A 19,606-nucleotide genomic window follows, 5' to 3' on the forward strand; every position below is an offset into this window, starting at 1 on the left:
CGACTAACTACCAGCAAACGATTCTCCTTAGGAGATTGACTTGAGGAAGAGACTATGTTCCTCACAATTATTAAGTGTTGTGAATGGTTGGAAAACTGGAAGAAACTTGTAAATAAAGTGATAAAAAAAATAATAAACAAAGCGATATAATGCGAATTTAAATTACTAAAAATATAGTATTAATTGATTGGCCAGAGACCTTTTGTACACAATAGTAAATTCAAATTTATAATCATTGAGATTTAGTTGTTTTACCTGAAAGATCACCCATTAATCATACGAAAATCTTATCTCAAGAGTCCAACATATGGTACTTCATAATAAAATCTAGGCATCCATCATATGCATTTCTCATTTCTTAAAATTGTAATCCTATACAAAAACATTTAATAAGATAATTTTTTTATTTTATAATCTTATTTTTAGCGGATAGGCTTTTCATATTTTTATTGAGTGCTTCATTTTCAAAAAGAAGTTTTTGAATTTTTCTTCTTTATGTTTATTATATACTCGAGATATCATGTGAGACATTGTTAGAAAAGTATAATAGAAAAAATCCTCCTCACATTAACTGAAGTATATTACTTTTTAAATTAACTCGGTTGTTGTGTTTACATTAGCCATTAAACATATGTTGGATTCTTCACCTTTTGAGTTACAGTTGTTGTTATCTAGATTTTTCCATATGGCCATTATATTCTTCTTTTTCTTCTTGTTATATTTTGAGTTAGGACATTCACCTTTTTTCATGTCCTAATTTCTTGTATTTAAAGCATATGATTTTCTTTGAGTTTTCTTTTGATAATTTTGTTCTTCTTTCTTTTTGAACTTTTTAAATTTTCCTTTTTTAATATTTTTTTAAAATTTAATACTTTGAGTTAACTTTTCAATTCTTTACACACACGCACGCACACACGCACATATATATTTTTTACAATATGGCATTTGAAGTATACTTAATCACACAAAACATTTTCCCTCTATTTTAACTTTCAAATTTGATTTATTTATTATTTTTGTGCATTTAGAAAACCTTATATTAATCAAACAATTTGACCCTGCACGTTAGACTCATGCAAGATTAGAAAGTCTTACACAAATTTTTAGGTATCTGACTTTTGCCAAGGTCGTTTTTCTTTTCTTCTTCACCGAAACTTTCATAGCTCAATAACGAGAAGTCATGTTTAACAATTAGTTATACTCATTTTGAACATGTTTATCTATCATACATGATATCTATATTTAGGTCGATCTCCTGATTTTTTTTAAGGTTTTGACAAATTAACTAAAAATATACTATTTCCAATTATTTAAGTATTATTCTTTTATTTTTTTTGTAAAATTATTAAGATATCAAAAATATTTTTAGGACCATTTGCAATAGACATATCTCATTTAGTAATATTTTTTAGTAATTTATCATGTAAATCACTTATAAGATTATTTTATGTTCTTAGATCATAAGTGTCTGATTAACTATACTGAATAGGTTGTTAGTGTGAATATGTTAATTTTTATCATTAATATATTCAATTTTATCATGATGATCATTTTCATTTCATTATTTTCAACTAAAATATCTTATTCTTCATTATTATTGTATAGTTCTTAATTCTCAAATTTTTTTAGCTTTAGAATCTAGATTATATATATTTGCATCATTTCGAACAAGATTTATAGGATGCTTAACAAAAAAATTTATCAAAGTATGCATCCTTTTGAGAATCAATATCAAGTCTAATTTGTTTATTTCTTTTCCATTTTGGTTGATCAGAAAGTTATTTTTTGTACAACATGTTCAAATCCAAACAATTAGACAAGTATAGACAAAAAACTAAATTATAATTTATGATTCAAATTATGGATCTCTCATATGTGCTAAAATAATGTTCGACCAATGAAAGTCACGTTCTGTCTTGTTAGTGTAGACAAGTTATTAGTTGACAGTTTTGGGATACTTCATGAATCATGTCTATGAACAAAAATGATTATAAATCTTTTATTAAATAAATGATAATGAAATGAAATAATAATACCTAATTGTTTATTTTTAAACATTCATCTTGAGCTCTCAATTTTTTGTAATGAAAGAAAAAAAAATAATGATAGTGACAAATATTACAAAGAAATTTGCGATGACTAATAAATAGATATTTTAATTTGATTTTACGATTCTAGCAATAGTAAGAAAGATTACAACTAAGAGAATATAGAAAGAATTGAAGGATTATATATATATAGAGAGAGAAAATTACACTCCTCTTCCCTCGTTCTCATTTTTATGTTAAAAATTACAATTTCCTCAGCAAATTTTATTGGACGACACTTTACTCATTTTTTTAATTTTCATTAAAGTTCAATTAAAAAAATATATTACCAAAACATCATTTTTTTTGCTAGTGAGAAAATAGAAACAATAAAAAGAGGAAAGAAAACAAACTAACTGCCCTCAAATACAAAGTTTCCATCATATCATTTACACTAACATATATTTAAATAAAAAATATATTTTAAAATCTTGTAATAAATATTTTTTATTAATGTTAAGTTAAATACTTTAATTGTATATTTTAATATAACAGGAGGAAAATAATATAATATTAATATTTCTAAGAAATAAAAAAATTAATTTAATTTATATTTTAACATATGAATATAGATAATGGTGAAAATAATATTTATATTTCTTAAAAAAGGGAAATAAAATTTATCTTAATAATATAAATTAAATAGATTAGATTATATATTTTAATATATAAAATAAATGAAAATATTATACTCTTTATCTATATAAGTTTGCAAAGAGCAACATAATTCGTCCATCTTTCCAACATGTGAAAGCAAATAGTGGCGTTCCTGAAGATGGGTTGGGATCTAGGGTTCCATTGTTGAAGGGGTAAAAAAATATTATTTAGTTTATATAATATAAAAAAAAATATTAAAAATCTATCAGATAAAGTAAAATAATTACAAAAAATGAACTAAAATCAATTATTTCACTAGTCAACAAAAATTTATCAATAATTTAACGTAAGATAATAAATAAAAATTATCTTTAATTTTTTCTTTTTTATTTATCTCTAATTTATTTTTTATTTATCTCTAATTTATTTGATTTTCTTTCTATTTTTTAAATCATGACCTAATTAACTCTGATTAAATCTTAAAATTTCATTATGAATCTTCATCCTTCAATTGTGAACTTCTTTATAATATGTCATCATAATTGATTTTTTTTTTTTTTTTGCATAATGTTAATTCATACTCTTGTAAGAATGTATTGTATGTTTAACTTTTTTTATGCAACTATATTTAATTGTTTGTATATTATACTTTTAGGCTTAGAAATTAGAATCATAAATAATATTTAAATATTTATGAGGATATTATCTTTCACTTCACTCAAGACACAAAAAACTCAGGATTGACTTGAAAGTAAAAACTTCTCCTTTATAGGAACCAACCTTTAATATTCATGCTTGTAATAAAAAGACTTTTTACACAATTATATAAATGATATTTTCTCAATCTCATAATAAGTGTTTTATAAGAATAAAAAAAAGTTTAAAAATAAGTGTTATTTTAACGTTTTAATATAATATTAATTATTTTTTTTCATTTTGTACTTCTAATAATATTATATCTTTATAATATGATTTTAGCTTTTATAAAATGAGAGAACTTTGATTTTGATAAAAAGAATTATTTATTATTTTTTTAAAATTTAAAATTATTATCTTTAATCTTTACTATTATGAAACTTTTGTTAACTACTTATATATTTATTAAAAAATTGTGTGACCATTCTAATAATGTTCATAGTTATATTGATAGCACGTTATAGTAAGAGGTATCTCTATTTTTTTTTTATAAAAATTTAAAAAATATTATTTATCTACCTTAAAATAAAGGTTAAGAACTAAAAATAGTAATATTAGATTTTAAAACAATAAAATTTTTAAAAATATATATATTTTACAGACCAAAATCAAATTTTGTTAAATTGTTGGTGTCTTTTATTTATTCATTAACCTTTTCGCGCGGTGTAAAAATCATAACGACAACTTTTATTATTATTAGATGAATTGAGTAAAAGAGTACAAATGTTCCTATTTTATGAACATTTGCTTTGTCATTAGTTATTTGACTTGATAGGTTTTTCTGTATTTTAAGATGTGTTGCAAGGTACTTATATATTGCATCTCATCATATATTAATTGCACATGTGCACCCTATTCAAATTTCATGTCATACCCATACAGTAGACCAGATGAAAAAAATTATATATAAAAAAAACCCATACTCTGCATGAATCCAACAACTAGGAGCCCATACAATTTGGAAATTTGCTCCCTCCCTCAATCATATTTACAATAACATTTAAATGATTGACAACATAAAATAAATTTACACTGAGTATATTAGTATTGCACTCTATTTATAGTGTCTAGTGTGTATGGAAAGAATCATCTTTTATTACTAGAGTAGAAAATCTTTTTTTTTTCTTTCTTTATTTTGCAAGTCAAACAATAACATCAGGAAATAATGTAAGAGATTATTTTAGGTTTACGTCATGGTTACCAACTAGTCAAACACAAGCATCCACACACATAACTATATTCATTAAAAGCATGAAACCTAAAATGGGTCCTTTCTCCATTTCTTCCAACTTTCCCTTGTTTGGCTAAGCCGGGAAGTCACAAGCCTTTGAATTCCACGTTAATGTAGCCAGCCCCATCCCAACTCTCTCCTCCTACATACACATATAAACTTCATGACTCCTTTGATGATGAGATGTGATTGATGACTAAATACACAAAACCCAAAATTAATTGAGTGAGGCCCCTCCGTTTTCTCGGTCATTACACACCCTCATGTGTCTCTTGCTTTGCATTAACACTCTTCATTTCCCTAAGGTCACTTCACCCCCTTTTTTTTCTCTATTTTTTCCCTTAACACCTTCACAAGTATCAATCACTTTAGTTTTCTCCCCTGTTTTCCTCTGTTTCGGAAATGAAGAGCTCTCTATCTTCAACCACATGTGGCAAGCTTATGATCCTCTTGCTCCTCCTCCTCCTCTTTCTTTTCTCTTCAGCCAATTGCAAAGTTCCATCGTCTTCCACTTCCTCAGGTAACAACCATCACCCCCACTTTCGTTACTGTGACTCTTTTACCAAGAGAAACACACGTTCCTTGTGCATTTCACTTCAAAGGATCCATCAAAGACTACTAACTCAAGCAGTTCCACCCTCCAAGGAGAATGGAATTGACCCAAGATTTGGTGCAGAGAAGAGACTAGTTCCATCTGGGCCAAACCCACTTCACAATTGATTATACCAATTCCCTAGCCACCAATTTCACCACAGTTAACATCCTTATTAGGCATATATATATATATATATATATATATATATATATATATATATATATATATCTTTGTTCTAGAACCAGCATGTACAACTTCAATAAACCAATTTCATCTCACCCTTTTGTGAATTAAGTCAAAACCCTTTGATTCTTTCTTCACTGTTCATGACTACCACCTTTCTTGGTAACCTTTATGGCTCTAAACACACGTTTAATCTTCATCAAGTTCTTGCATACCCACATGGCAAGAAGATGGAATATTCATGTATCAATGGCTAGAGCTACTATGGCATGCAGAAAGAAACAATCTTTGGGGAGGTTACCTGTTCAGTCTCCAAGAACCATGATTAATATTATCTTTTTTTTGGGTTGAAAAAAAAGTGGGAGATCCGATATACTATCGATTAAAGCATCAATGACATGTTGGAGTTATCAGAAGCTCAGAACCAAGATTAATATGATACTTAGATGAAGGTTCTATAAGCTTGTCTTTTATTTTTTGTGTGACAAAAATTGTATATTGTATTTAACTTTTTTTCTTTTCACTTTAGTATTATTGGGCAATACCCTTTTGGCCATTTCCATGCTTGTTTTTGGTTTTGTGGTCATGTAATTAAGGACTAGGGTTTGAGAGAGGATAGAGAATGTTGTAGAAAAGAAGGGCTGAATCTGAAAACAAGCATGGAAATGGTCCTTTATGGGGCAGCTTTGAAGAGAATATGGTTGGAGTTGTAGGTCACGATGACCCCATGAGTTTCATTAATATGGAGCCACCAAAGGACAAGGACGTATCTATTTATGGTTTCGGTCTGTTTCTCAGGTCAAATTGGGCTCATTCTTTACACCATGTCGGTCAGCAACATTTTGTCTTTTTAATTTCTAAATATTCCTTTATAGTTAATATTTGATTTAATGGATATGCATGGCTTCCCCTATGTTGTTTTTTTATTATGCTTACGTGTATCATATTATTATTATCATTATTTTGACAAGTTATACATATTTCTCAATTTATTTGATACAGTTGGGTGTGTATAATTCCTGTCCACTATGATTGAAAATGTACATCAATCACTATTAAAATTCATACAATATCTTCCCAACAAATGCAGATGGGTGCATGCTTAATAGGAATCAATTTCGGTGTGAAACGTGGTTTGCAAGTTTCTGCTTAATTAGGTCATAGAAACAGGTGGAACCTCAGCACTAGCCTCTAGAATATGTGGATATGGATTTTAGGGGTAGGCCTACTTGGCTACCTAGTTAAGTGAATTTGGACAAACAAAAAAGAAACATCAATCTACGGGTACTCTTCGTATAGAAAATATTCTAAATGTGATGATTAAACTCCTACTTGTATGTATGAGTACTTTTCCCTAGAATTGCTGTTATTTTTTTTCTATTCCAACAAACGTTAGGAGGATCGTTAACAGCAAAAACCGGGAAAAGGAAATGAAGAACGCAATGTTTTTAAAATGGATATATGAACAGTTGTGACTTGAAAATGAAACAGGAGAGAAATTACAAGTCTTATATTTGTGTGGCATTCAGTGTGTGGTTATAATTAAAAGGATCATCATTCATCATACTTAGAAGTGGAAAGATTGATGATAAGAAAATATACTTAACAAGAATAGTTAATTTGTGCTTGTAAGTGACAAACAGCATGTATATCTATATATATAAAAGAAGCAAGGTTTCCAAAGCACAAATAATAACAAGTTTAAAAATGTAACATAGGATATGTAAAAGCATTCCTGATAAACGTTGTGAAGAGTTCATGCACTTGATCGTCTTGGCATGAGTTTGATTTGAGGTATCTCGTGTTTGGTAAGTGTTGTGAGTTTTCATATTCTTAGGATATAATCACCCCGTAATCCTAATTTGTTTTGGTGCCAAAATTTTCTGTGTCTCTAATTTTTTTCTCATACATATAATAGTTTACATAATATTTCAAAATTGATAATTAATAATTAATATGTGTTAGTGAGACGTGAATTTCATTGATAAAGTATTATAAATAAATAAAATATGTTTAAACTGGTCATTAACAAGTTATGAAAAATAACTTCTAATAATAATAATTTTCTGGAATTTTTTAACATGAATGTTATAATTTATTTCCATTTGTTGCAAACCATTTTTTTTTAATATTTTCCGAATGTATTAATTCATAACTGAGGTCAAATTTAAGTTTAGTTGAACTCATTAAATAACCGAAATCATATGATCGGCAGTTAAGCTCATCTTAATTAAACTAACGAGTCACCTAAGTTGTTGTGAGTCTTGTATTATTAATCGAACATTTTATGCTCAATGAATTATACTTGAAGTAGTAACGTAGTAAATCTTATATATATACACAAAGAGTGAGAGAGTGAGAGTAGAGATGTTAAATGACATGTTAACTCATCATACATTGATACTTTAAATGTGTTAATCTAATCTAACTTACTTTCTGGTAAGTAAAAAAAATTTTAACCCGACTTAATCCATCATAAATTCGTGAGTTAGATGGGTTGACTCACCAAATTTTTTTAAAATAAAAAATTAATTACATGTTTTTATTTTTAATAAATAAAATAAAATAATAATTTTTTTATATATAAAAATCAAGTTTATCATGGATTTAAATACAAATATATAAGGAAATATCAATCAAAATTTCAATTAAAAATTACATAAAACATAATATATATATATATATATATATATATATATATATATATATATATATTTAATAGTGGGTTAAACGAGTTAACTCAGCTCACTTAGACTCGAACTTGTTTGGCACATGAGTTAAGTGAACTAGATAAAAAATTATCCAAAATCAGTATTTTTTTCTTAACCTGATTCGACCCCGACCATTAAATTTAACTCATTTTGACATCTTTATCTCACACACTTGTATAAGTGTTTCTATGTAGTTAAAAATAAGGTTTAATTGTGTTTTTTATCCTTCTAGTATTATAATTGTGTGATTTTGACCTGTAAAATTTTAATGGAACAATTTTAGTCTCTCAAGTATTTTAATTATATATTTTTTTTTACCTATTTAAGTTACATATATTATAATTTCATTCATGTATTAAATGACATATATTTATTAATACTAAATTTACTAATATATCTAACTTAAATAGGTAAAAATTTGTATAATTGCAATAAATGAGAGATTAAATCATACAATTATAATACTTTAGAGACTAAAATTATTCAATAAAAAATTGATAGACCAAAATTACACAATTACAATACTTAAGAAATTAAAATTATTCAATTAATAATATTTGAGAGACTACAATGACATAACTGTTATTAATTAAGGATAAAAACGCATTTGAGGTTAAAAATAACTTGGTAAAACTAAATCGCTTAAAATTTAAATATATTAAATTATTATTATTATTATTATTCAAAAATGTTATTATATTTGTACATTGAACTATCTTAAAAGCTAATGAGTCAAACATAAAAAAGTTAATGCTTCGGTTATTAATTGGCAAAATGTTTATAAATTCGTTGATTTGTTATTGAACAAAGTTATAGTCGAGTGACCCACCTAGCCTTATCCATGATTTGAATTAATGGAGTCATATCACGAAATACTTATAATTCATTCAAAAGAATTAAAATTTAAACAAGATATTTAAGAGTAGCATGTCATTTTTTTAAGAGAGATTAGCGATTAAGTCACTTTTAATTAGAGAATATACTCTAATTTATAATTCTAATAAATCTGTCCAACATTATTAGGACAGGTCGCGACTTTTACTGTAACTTTTCTATCCTCAACAATTGTTCTGCCTTGTTTCTTTTACTAGAATGGGATTATTTTAAATTCTAAGGGAGATACTTTGATTAGGATATAAGTACTTAAGTAGTGAATAAATAAATGAGAAATTATCAATAAAAATTGGTTTAATTGTTAAGGATATAACTCATTCCACATAAACATAAATTTAGGTACTTGCTATCGGTGCAAGAACCTCCTTGGTATAAGCATATATTTTTTTTAGCCTTGAGGTTTATTTTGACTTCAGTGTCTCACTGAAACTCAACTCATAATATCTTTTTTTATAAAGGAAAATAATTAATAGCTAATTAACAAGTGTTCAGTGCACATACTTTACTTCAAAACACAAAATATAAAAAGAATAATAGTTAAGAAAAAGTTATAAGTGAAAATTAATTTAATTGAGATTAGTTTACTAAAAAATGAAAATATAACTATATCAGCTTTTAATTGATAGAGAACACAAGATGGTGTTTAATTTCCACTGCTCGAAGAAAAAGTGAAAGCATGAAAGCCATACATGTAATGAAGATATATAGTAATACAAAAGATTAGTTATTTTACCAAAAAATTTTTAACAAGGTATAACTTTTTTCTCACCTTATTGATCTCTTTAGAAACAAAATAATATCATTAGTTATAACTTTTATTCAAAATAGAGATCAATTTTTTTAATTATCATCTTTAAAACACTGCATTGATATGTTTATAATAAAAAAAAAGTAGAGATCAACCTTCATTCTTTAATTAAAAAAACACAGCTAATTGTGCTAATTAACAATCTTTACGAATATTATAGTTGTGAAAGTAGATTCGAAACTAGTCATCTCAAGCAACTAAAATAGAAGAGTGGAGAAGGGGCATTGAAGGAGAAATAAGTAGTGAGAAAAGTGATGAAGGAATGTTGATGAGATATGTGGCGAAAGGAGTGAAGAAAGTGAAACAAATGCATGACAATAGATGTGGGCAAAAGGACATGCAAGCTTATACAAAAGCATGTAGCACTTTGGCACTTACTTGCCTAATGCCTAGCATGAACAAACATTGTGAACTGTGCAAGTAGAATGAATGCCTTGAGTACGTAGTTGCCAAGAGCCAAAGAAAAACATAGTTCCAAACGATTGGACTAGGCAAGATAAAGATTCTAAGAAATAAATTGTCACCGTGTGAAAAATAAAATCAAACCTAATTGAACTAAATTGAATTGAATCATCTTAATTGAAGTCAACATGAAAGAGCTAATAATTCGTTTGATTGAATAATACAAGACTCGACTCTCTCTTAAATAAGAATCAATTTTATTAACTTATCAAACAAATTGAATTAAGAATCAATTTTATTAAAGTGGTTCAGTTCTATTCAATTAAAAACAAACACACCCCTAATATAATTTGAGTGCAATTTAATTAGCACATCACATGAAATTATTATTAATATGGTTATGACAACCAACAACATTGAACATTGAATAGGGAATACTTTTAAAACAAAAATGAAAGGGTTAAGTGTTTTTTCATATAATCACACAGTATCATATCACACAATTATCAATAAGACAAGTTGTAAAACAAGTGATTGTTTGTATGGCAAATTAAATAAGATTTAGCTAATTAAGAGTGTATATTAATTTTTGTTGTCTCCCATTGTATCTAGTGGTTATGACATTATGGCCTACATTATTATCCACAAAGATAAGATATTAGGTCTCCAAAGTCCTTTCAACTGATGTAACAAGGCCCTTCTTTATTATTTTAGGCCTTCAACATCGGCTCAACACTACTGCAAAACAAACATTTAATTGCAAGAACTAATGTAAAAAGTTAATAATTTCTACGTCAATTGTTGCTTTAACAGACATAAAATAGTCACTTTCTATGAAAAAAAATACAAATGTTTTGTCACACACCATTTGCAGCCACTAGTGGGCTGGGTGGGCTACCCTAGGCTAAGCCACCCCTAATTAACACCAACATTACGAAGTTTTCCAAAAATTGTCAACTAGCAGGATTTTCAACCCACCTAATGGGATTATGTTGGAATGCAAGCAAAGTCCCACATCGTTCAAACTATGGATTTATATACACACAATTGTCTCCATTAGTTGAGAGGCCTTTTGGGTGATATCCAAAAGTAAAATCGTGAAGGCTTGGGCCCAAAGCGGACAATATCTTACCAATGTGGAGACATGTGTATATGTGTGGTAACCCTCCGATGCTCAACAAGTGGTATCAGAGCCGATGACCTAATTAAGTAACCGGCTCGACGAGTAAGATGGCTGGCATGCTGCAAGAGTTGTTTGAGGGGAGAATTGTTGGGATGCAAGCAAAGTTCCACATCGTTCAAACAAGAGGATGGCCATGGGTTTATATACACACAATTGTCTCCATTAGTTGAGAGGCCTTTTGGGTCATGTCCAAAAGCAAAATCGTGAGGGCTTGGGCCCAAAGCGGACAATATCTTATCAATGTGGAGACATGTGGTATCAGAGTAAAGTCCCACATCGTTCAAACAAGAGGATGGTCATGGGTTTATATACACACAATTGTCTCCATTAGTTGAGAGGTCTTTTGGGTCATGTCCAAAAGCAAAACCGTGAGGGCTTGGGCCCAAATCGAAAAATATCTCACCAATGTGGAGACATGTGTATATGTGTGGTAACTCCCCGATGCTCAACAAATTAGGACCCAAATTTTGATGTTTTTAAATCCTTAATGGGCAAAGGTACATGAGGCATTATTTGACTAACAACCCAATTTTCCCTATGTTCAGTGGTATGGAACCCTCCTAGCACCTCATTAGAGATTTACACAAAGATTAGGGACATTGTAATCAAATCGGCTTAGATCCTTTGGTTCGAACGATTGACTCAATAATGTTATCTCATGAGTAAAATAATTCATCTTCTAACAATTTCACATTTTTATGAATCACATTAAGGATTAAAATTTTTAGCTTTGAAACATGCTTTAAGAAATTTTATTGAATAATTTTTGTTTGGATGCGGTAGCAATAATCATTTGACCATTAAATACTAAAAGCATGTGTCTCTACTTAAATCATGTGAACAATGTTGAAGCAAGAATTAGTACTAGTTATGGGGCGGACATGATTAATTTTGTGAGATAACACAAAACACTAAGAGACTCTCTATTTCTCTTATGGATCAATAGGTAAGATTAGGCTAACTAGTTTATTAATAGGCTGTTGTTGACTGAATTTCCTCCTTGTTGGGTTTGTACAATACAAGCCTAATATTTTGTCCATTTAAATTTTTTATGGTAAAATTATTGTTTTTGTTTTGGTAAAGTTGTCCATTTAATTAATAGCCTTTAAATTAAATGACATTTAAATTAATGATTTAGCTTAAAATATTTACTTTATGCATGTAATCCCATATATTCTAACTTAATTGACAATAATATTTAAATATCATTATATTAAATATAATAGACAAAGATTGATAGCTAACAATACATCATTGTTACCTGATTAATGAGAATATATTAGTGATTCGATTTTATTTTTCTACAACCATAATTATTGTAAGATAATTTTTCGTTTCATCCATATTCTTTTATTGAACACAAGACATACGAGTATCATTTTCATTAAGTCCAATCATACATTTCTTAATATCCAAGTAAATGTTTAAACAAACAAATATTATATACACTTCCCCTTACTAATAGATATGCTCCCCATTTCAACTTTTTTTCAAAAAAATCCTTAAAAACCTTAACTTATTTCCTTATTTAAATAATTTTATTTCCAAAAACTATCTTCATCATCACCCCTTCTTCATCCACTTTTTTTTAATTATTTGCACTATATTTTTCTCTAATCACTTTTTATACGTCTCCCTTTTATTTCTTGATTTTCTCTCCAATAATCAAGACACTCATAAATTCATGTTTATTAATTTTAATCATATTCTGTTGCGCTTTTAATTTCAACATTTTTTAAACCCCAAATTTTCACTTTATCATCAATATTGCATACATTGAATACAAGGTTGTGAATTTTATGAAGATATCATTTTCAAATGCATGACCTATTGAGTTTATGATAAATTATTGATTAGAAACAATATAATTTTTATTGTTAGTGTTCTAAAATTGTATTTTGTGATTCTTAAAATACATTTTCAAAAAGTACTTTTCAAAAGAGTAAAAATATTTTTCTTCTGAAAAGCTCTTTTTGGAAGTATATTTTTGTCTTCTAGAAAATACTTTCTGGAAGTATATTTTTTCTCTTTCAAAAAGTACTTTTCAAAAGTATTTTTTTCCTCTACTAAAAAGTACTTTCTAGAAGTATATGTTTACTCTTGGAGTTTCAGGGTACTAAAACATACTTTCGGAAAATACTTTTCGAAAGCAAACAAATATACTTCTAAAAAATATTTTCTAGAAGCAAAAAAAAAATTTCAAAAAAGTATTTTGTGAGACCCCCTCCCTTATTTTTCTCTCCCCCACTCTCTTTCACTCACTTCTCTTACTCACTCCTCATTTTCACTCTCTTCTTCCCCATTTTCCTTTCTCTGATCATGAGTGGCTGTGGTGAATCTTAGGAGCTGAGTAGTGGTGCTGGGTTTCTTGCTGAGCCGTGCGGAGCTTCCTCAAGCTTCTCCTACTTCCCCTTTTCTTCTCCGTTCAAGCTCGTTTTCTTCCCGGAGCTCAGATTCTCGCGCCGAGGTAAGGGAAGCTAGTTATTTTACTGTGCTTGACTGTGACTCAGTGCTTAAACTCATTTGTTGTTTGATGATTGCTGGCTTTTGAGCTGGGGTTGCTGAAAAATGGGGATTTTGGGGGTTTCGGAAGTTTGGAAGAAATTTCGGGATTTTGATGATTTGTGATTGCATGCATGAAAAGCTGGTATTTTTGGGCTCTTTGATGAAAATAGGAACGTTTGGCTGGATTGCATGTGTATTTTCTGTTAAGTTTCGCAGGTTTTGGTGAAATTTTCATAGCAGGTAAGGGTTTCCGTTTGAATTCGCGCCGGGCGCAGTTCTTCGCACTGGGCGCGACTTGAAATGGGCAATTTCTGGGTGAATCACGCTGGGCGCAATAGAATTTGCAGGTCTCTGGTTGAGAATTGCGCCGGGCGCGTACTTAACGCGCCGCGCGCGAATTTGTGTTTCAGAATTTGACTTTATAGTCTTCATAAAAGTTGTAGCCTTGGATGTTAGCTTTCCAATGGCACTGGAATTACTCAAAAAGGAGTTTTAGAACTCCAGATATGGCCGTTTTAGTGAAGAGGGGTCAGGCTGCCAGCTTTACCTATAGCTATTGCGGTTTTTAGAATATTTAACAAGGTAGATGAATGAATTAAGACTTGGTGTCTTCATGAGAGTTGTAGGAAATTTGATTATATTTCATATGAGATAAGGATGAGCATGGTAGGAGTAGTATAACTCATGATGTGCTGTTTTCTGTGAAGGTTACCATTTCACATTTAGTGATTTGGTTAGGTTGAAAGTTGTTCTAAGTACTTAGGTTGATTGGTGTTGTTTGGGTGGGTAATTTGACAAGATAGATGAGTTGTAAATAAGAGGATTGGGTCGTATTATGTGTTGAACATGTCGTACATTATGAAATTGTTGATCATGCTATTTTATGTTGTTGATGATGAAATGTTACGCTGTAATGGATATATATGTATATTGTCGTGCTGAGCTGAGTTGTGAGTAGTAAGTTGTGTTGTATAGTACCTAGCTGTACTGAATGCTGATTTTGATGTGCTGCGCTGAGCGCGGCCCTTGTCGCGCTGGGCGTGAGACTCCTTGGGAGTCTCTGCCTTGTGGGCACCGAGCGCAATTGGTATTGCGCCAGGCGCGAGTGAGCCTTGAACTCTCTGGCTGGGTCCCGCCGGGCGCGGGCGTGCTTGCGCTGGGCGCGTTGGCCCCCTGGTGTTCTCTGGTTGCACTGCGCTGGGCGCAACCACGAGTGCGCCGGGCACGGAGATGTAACTTCACTAATGGATGTTAGAGGTTGTTTATGTTGAGTTCAAGTAAAAGCTGTTGATTATAATTTGATGACTTGTGGATAATGCTGCTTGTTGATGTTGAGTTGTGCCAATTGTAAATTATTGTAAGTTGATATGTTGTGTTATATCAGTTGTATGCTGTCGTAAGTTGATTTTGTTGAGTTGTATCAGTTGAATACTGTTGTGAGTTGATATGTTGAGCTGTACAGTTGTGTTATACTGTGTGTTGATATTGGATGTTGTAGGCCGAAAGGCTGAGGTGTTGTAGGCCGAAAGGCTGAGGTGTTGTAGGCCAAAAGGCTGAGGTGTTGTAGGCCGAAAGGCTGAGGTGTTGTAGGAGATCTCCGAGGTGATATGCGTGACGACGCATTATGTGCTTATTGCTGATTACGCTGTAAGATCGATGAGTTGCTTGCTGATGATGTGAGATGTGTGCTGTTATGGCTAAATGATGTGGTACTTTAAATGAATTTTGTTAAATTGATTGATGTGTTGATTTGCTGTGCTGATGGTAGCTGTTTACTATTCATATATTTATATATATGTATGTTATTTCTTTTCACTAGTTTACCCTTTGTTGTTTCCATGTGGTTTGGACTGCGATGATCATACTATGTATGGGAGCAGAGCAGGGTTAGGCGGGTGGCTAGTGGTGAGTCTGCATCTGGCAGGCGGAGCTGGATCCTTGTTGATGCTTTGTTGTTTTCAGCTACTTGGTGTAGCCGTTGATAATGTATTTTGTTTTTTGTACACTCTAATTCTAGTCGGATAGGGACTTTGTATATATTTATATTCTAGACCCTATATTTATATATTTGTCCTTTCTGTCTGGCGTTTCTGGTGTACAGTGGTGTGTGTAGTGACCAGCCGGGTCGTTACATATTTTTTGGAAGAGAAAAATATACTTTATAGAAGAGCAAATTTATTTAACTACCAAAAAGTACTTTTTGGAAGTGTATTATTTTGCTTCTAAAAAATACTTTTCGTAGCTAAAACTTTTCTCTTTTGGAAACGGATATTTAGGGGATAAAAAAAAGGGTTGAAGGTGTATTATTAACTAGTGAAGGTGTATTTAACAAAAGCCTTTAAACATCAATATATAGGTCCAATATGACAATATCTCATATTGGCCCCTTCATGCATGACCACACATATTTCATGTCTTGATTTATCGAGAGGTCCAAGGCACAACTTTTATTATACAAGATTGAAAAATCTTTTTTACATCACTCACATCCCTTCAAATGATTCATTACAGACTCAATTTTCATTTTTATAATTATTCTATTATGAATAACATTTGATAGCATTAAAACCTACAAGTTTTACATATAAGAATTGTAGTGACTTCAAGTCGAATGACTACTCTACCATGATCACCATGAGAATCGCTTATATAGAATTTGTATAACTTATTATGAGGTCTTCTCATAGTAGATCCATCTAATATAAATACTTATTCCTAATATTTATACTTGTGTGCCTGACTTGATATCTCAAATTCATAACATATGAGATTTGATCATTAGTCAACTCACACAATAGTCTCAATGTTTTGTCGTCATTTCAATATATTATTATCATCTTAGTTAACAATAATAAATTCCCCCAAAAGTGAAAATTTTCATTGGGAAAACTTATAGAGATTGCCTCCCTACTCAAACAAAACTGCAAGTAAAAATGGTGTAAGTTGTCTGACCACTTGTACCTTTTGTGAAACAAACCTCAAGAATAGTTGGCACATATTCCTTAGTTATGACTACATCAAAAAAAATTTGGCTCACAATGGACCTCTAGGACCTCTTCCAAACTTGCATACCTAAAATTGTCATTCATTGATGTTGTTTCTGATTTTTTTGGACAAGAAAGAAAAAAAAAACATGTCTTAGACTTTGTCTTTAACTCATTGATGCATTTGGAAGAACATAAACATGTTAATATATGTAGACAAAAATCTCAATTCAAGGAGCATCATGCACAAGGCTAAAGAGGTTCTAAATGAATGGATGAAAGCTAAACAAAAGGTTAATGATTTGACTCATCCCACATTGTAGGCAACATTACAAATGGCCCTTAGCTCTACCTAGGACTTTAAAATTTAATTGGACACAACTTTTGTGACACCCTTCTACCCCATAATAGATAAGTAACAACAATAAGAATAATTCAATAAATATAACATCAAGAAGGGTCCACATATTTTAATAAAAACTCATAGGTTCACAAGTCTTGAAATAAATAGAAATAATAATAATAATAATAATAAAGTTTTACTCTTAAAAGAAAATTATCAAGGTCTTTAAAGAAAAATGAAAGGGATCCAGAATTTACAAATATAAGGTGAATATAAAACTCTTAAAAATAAGTCTCCTCAAACGACAAATAACAATTCATAACTAAAGCATCCTAAATTCATGCCCCAATGTCACATCCTATCAGAGCAGAACCCTTTCCCTTTAGAACTCAACACTATGAGTGCCTTCATCTTCACCTAAAAAAAAACCACATAAAAACAGGACGGTGAGAGATAGATAACATCATATATGAACATAGAGCTACCCAATTCCCACCCCACACCGTGCACCAAAATATCATCATTAACTATAAACAACAAATACATCTCATATAATTACTAAACATCATTTTTTTTCAATCATACAAGCTTTCATACACATGCTCACTATATGCTCATACACATCTCCTCTCCTAAGAGTCTCAACTTGGCACTCCGCACAATGGGCGTACCTCGTCAATTCCCTTAGTTGTTGCCAATGCGGACATACCGTTCTCACACCCTCCCAGGGCCGGTATGTTGCACGGTTAAACACCCAGTGGCCCGTGCAAAGGCAATCCACCCACCGTTAAACCCTCTGTGGCCAGTGAGCTGCGCAGTTAAACACCCAACGGCCCACGCATGGAATGCCTCCCGTCATGGTCCCCCCTGTCTCAACCCCTCTCTGGGACCAGGGTCCAATGCAATATAGCCACGTCTGGCTTCTCAAGCACCACATGCAACTCATAAGTCTCATGCAACTCATGCATCCCACGTAACTCATAATTAATGCATCTCCATTATATAACATCATCACATGTCAATAACAATCCATGCAATATCATCCTCACATGCTAGGTACCTATCATTAAGTTATCAACATTATAGACCACAAATTTTGCATAATTCTTCACACACATCACAATATCTATGACATTCAGTTAATAATTTAACCATAACTCGAGATATACATATCCTTTCTAAGTGATACCAACTCCATTAGAATCCTAACATCAATATCTACAACTTTCATGAAGAACACAAATCCTAATAAAGTCTTTTAGGTTACCATTCAGGGCTCACAAAAATTGATGTTGTGGTTCGCACACAGATTGGAAGGCTCAAATTGCAACTCACATAACTTGATCAAATATTAATATTTTTACACGATTCTTGTGTCTAAATGGTAGCCCCAGATGTCTAGTTTCTAACAAAACAAACGGCACTCGATTTGGATAACTACACAGAAAGATATCGCAAAATTACAAACGTATGTCGGGGTCCCGACGCCCGATGCCCAAAACTGGCGCTGAGCGCCCAAATCTCTGCCCAGACTCCCCTCTGTGTAATTAAACCTGCGTTTTACGAGTTCCAACAAGGTTTTTACCAATTTTCACTACTTCTACACCCCGTTGGTTCAGTTTAACTCCATTTATATTCTTCATACGTTCCAAATCAATCCATACACATCTCAAGCCTCAAAAATTGGTTTCCATTGGTTTTACAAAAAAAAATCTAAACTCTTCTTAACACATAAAATTCAAGTCATCAAATTTAAGGATAAAGAATTAACAAGAAAGTCCCAATGGAATTCAAAGACAATTCAAGAAATAAGTTCTTCCAAATGAATTAAGAATTTAGAACATCGATTGCACAGATAATCGTTCAGAATTTTAAATAGAGTTCCTAGAGGGACTTAGGGATTGCCCTCACTACCCGAACACCCCTATATTCACATATGAAGAAACCCATCTCCCCCGTACCTGGATGAGCAGAAGATGAATGGTCTTGGTGTGATCTAAGATCGTTCCTGAGTACTCTTCCTTAGAGCGCTTTGTTTCTCCTCTTTTTTTTCCCTAACCCTTCAGAACGCAAATGAGGCAGATAGGGTTAACACCACCTGATTCCTTTCTTAAAATTAATCCATTGGACTGGGTCAACCCAACCCATTTTCCTTCTCTTCTAACCCACTTCTAATTTTCCTCAAAATAATTAAATAAAATAAATACATGTATATTATAAAATATTTTTTCTCTATAATAATAATATATTTCTGACCCTAAATATAATAATATAATTTCAATAACAAAATATCATATAAAATCAACCTTCTCTTAAAACATATAAATATTTATTTAAAAATACTAATAAAAATACTTATTTAATACGTACAAAATAATTGTCCAAAA

The 19,606-nt window shown here is 30.8% G+C and overlaps 1 protein-coding gene across 1 annotated transcript; it reads left to right on the forward strand.

Annotated features, from left to right (window-relative positions):
- Positions 1–4,502: 4,502 nt before the first annotated feature.
- Positions 4,503–6,302, forward strand: LOC109801408 (CLAVATA3/ESR (CLE)-related protein 9). Its single transcript, XM_020362465.3, has one exon. The coding sequence runs from the start codon at positions 5,014–5,016 to the stop codon at positions 5,329–5,331; it is 318 nt and encodes a 105-aa protein (XP_020218054.1). The 5' UTR covers positions 4,503–5,013; the 3' UTR covers positions 5,332–6,302.
- The last annotated feature ends 13,304 nt before the right edge of the window (positions 6,303–19,606 follow it).

Source organism: Cajanus cajan, chromosome 11, assembly GCF_000230855.2.
Source record: "Cajanus cajan strain Asha chromosome 11, NIPB_CcT2T_4, whole genome shotgun sequence".
In the NCBI taxonomy this organism is placed as follows: domain Eukaryota; kingdom Viridiplantae; phylum Streptophyta; class Magnoliopsida; order Fabales; family Fabaceae; genus Cajanus; species Cajanus cajan.

What these genes read in the sequence shown, in the direction of transcription:
- LOC109801408 (XM_020362465.3), top strand. Translation starts at nt 5,014, where the DNA reads ATGAAGAGCTCTCTATCTTCAACCACATGTGGCAAGCTTATGATCCTC.